We start from the raw sequence: 2,500 nt of genomic DNA, 5'->3' as shown, positions 1-2,500 counted from the left end.
CATCTTCTCTCCGTTTCTAATGATTGTTCACAAAGGACGAACGGATGCCTTTTAGAAAATAGGTAATGAAGAAAATTTGAATGACAAACCGGATATATGTAAATCACGCTTCGTCGCAGAAACTCCGGAGCGTCTTCTTTGGAAATCTTCCTTAATGTAATGCATCTTCTTCAGCATCTCTTTCTTTTAATTAACTGTTCCTTGCATTTCCATTTTAACAGGGTTGCTTTAGAAACTTGAACCATTCTTTTGTTATTCCTTAATATCAGCTCATCCTAGAGTATGCAATAAAAACGAGGAAAAAGATATTTCCGTTTCTTATCAAAAGGGTTAAGCTACACGTCGTTATACACTTTATGCACCAGGCTTTTGTTCTCTTCTGAGAGTGAGCATGAATGTCGGCTTGACTCTTTTGTTTGTATGTAAACGACAACTGCGTTTGTCGAGGCATTTTTGTTTGACAAAGTAATCTAAAAATATTCATGTTGATATTTTGTCTCCAACAGGCTTTGTGTGAAGGAAAAAAAAAATCAGTGACTTCAAATCAAACAATAGTGGAAATAGCATTTCATTTTGGAAAAGTTTGAATATCTACGAAACGGTAAGAACAAAGAAAGGACACAAGTACCGATATCAGAAACAAAGGTTTCATTAGGAAAGTTTCCTGGACAGTGATTGACCGCAGCCGCGCCTAGACTCTTCAGCCCACGCACGCCTGCGCCAATTTCCAGCAGCCCACGCCTCACCTCCGTCGTCACCTGGTGGGCGGCTGCGGAAATCGTGACACATACCATGCTGGGCGTGGTGCGGGCGGGCTAAGACTCCGCCCACAACACCAGCATGCGGATGTGGGCGGGATCCCGGGCTGTGAGGTCGTCCTTGCTCATGCTGCTCCTCACGGCGGCGAACGTCGGCGCTCCCCCACCCACCCTCTCAGGTAAGGCTTCCGCGGGCCATGCGTCTGCTCCTGCTGCTTCTGCCCATACCTACTCGTGCCTGACGCTTTGCCGAAGGGCTCCGAATAATTCTGAGCACCGGCGAAACAGGCGCAATATGTCTGGCACGGCGCTTGCATGAGGTGCCACAGCTTGTTAGGGCGAGCCATTAGCCTGTTATGGCACCCAACAGCCAGATGCGCATGGGATTGGATGCGTCCGGGCCACATCCGGCGGCTCGTATGAATGGTCAGCTTGCATGTTGCATGATGTTGCGTGGACACGACGCATTAAAGAACCGAGACACAGCGGCTGTCCACGTGGGCCTTACACAAAGGAATACTGAGAATTACAAGAACAATTGTCACTGTGTGAAGAAAAACATTGCACGCTGCACGTCTCTGTGCCTTGTTTTTATTTCTTCGGGGAATTTTATCTCACCTTCCATTCTTTCTCATTTCATTTGTAAACATAGCATGTTTTTATTATCATTTATTTTCATGTTACTTCCCTGCCAGTCACTAGAATACATGCCTTATATACACGTATTTCTTCACATTCATTAATCTTACATATCAGTTACAATAGTTTACTTTTCAATCTCATAATATTCTTTTGATTAACATTATGGCGCTCCCTCCCTCCCTCTCTCTCTCTCTCTCTCTCTCTCTCTCTCTCTCTCTCTCTCTCTCTCTCTCTCTCTCTCTCTCTCTCTCTCTCTCTCTCTCTCTCCTTCTTTTTCTTCTTCTTTTTCTTCTCCTTTTCTTCATCTTCGTATTATCCTTTTCCTTTTCTTCTTCTTCATTTCGTTTTCTTTCTTTCTTTCTTTTTGTTCTTCAGCTTCCTCTTCTTCTTCTTTTCTTGTTCGTTCTTTTTCTTTCTTTCTTTCTCTTTGTTCTTCACCTTCCTCTTCTTTTTCTTCTTCTTTTCATCCAGTTCTGCACTACACATTTCTTCGTATTTATTCGTTTCCTATATATGCATTTACACCTGTGTTCATTTCCTCTGTGAATTCATATTTTGCAAAACTTTTCTGTCCTACTTCTAATACTTCCTTTGTTATTTTCTTCTGCTCTGTTCTTTGTTCATGTGCCTGTTCTCATTTATACTATATAATATCGTATGCTAGTCTTTACATAACAATTTTTATCACTGCTCACCCTTTCCATTCTGTCAATGTTGATCTGTGGCGTTACATGACATATAATCTCATTTCCCACCTTTCCAGGAATACAAATTGAAAAATACCATGTATTGTTTCATATTTCCACGCGTGTATTCTTCGTATTACCAGTATTATCATTATTATCATTATTAGCCATTGCGAAATCTAGCTATACAACATGAGATTCTCGTAAATTCGAAGAATCTGGGATAACAGTGCCGATACGTAAATTAACCTGGAGATACATAAGTAAAGTATCCGGCTGTCGGAAATGTGACATGATGCGTTTCCAGGATGAAGGAGAAAGGGACGAGTGACGAAAGAAGGTTAATGATCGTGATGATAAGGATGTTGGTCATGTTGATGATGGTGAATAGGACGAAGATGAAGTGGGTGATGA

The 2,500-nt window shown here is 41.9% G+C and overlaps 1 protein-coding gene across 1 annotated transcript in view; it reads left to right on the top strand.

Moving 5' to 3' along the window:
• The window catches only part of LOC125028155 (zwei Ig domain protein zig-8-like), a 30,526-nt gene that overhangs the window by 14,214 nt on the left and 13,812 nt on the right, over positions 1-2,500 (top strand). The window contains exon 2 of the mRNA XM_047617515.1: positions 507-937. Within this exon, the coding sequence (XP_047473471.1) occupies positions 841-937 (97 nt within the window). The 5' untranslated portion in view covers positions 507-840. The remainder of the gene's footprint in view (positions 1-506; positions 938-2,500) is intronic.

This window comes from Penaeus chinensis, chromosome 8 (genome assembly GCF_019202785.1).
Source record: "Penaeus chinensis breed Huanghai No. 1 chromosome 8, ASM1920278v2, whole genome shotgun sequence".
Classification (NCBI taxonomy): Eukaryota; Metazoa; Arthropoda; class Malacostraca; order Decapoda; family Penaeidae; genus Penaeus; species Penaeus chinensis.
This window is presented reverse-complemented; position numbering and strand designations above follow the sequence as displayed.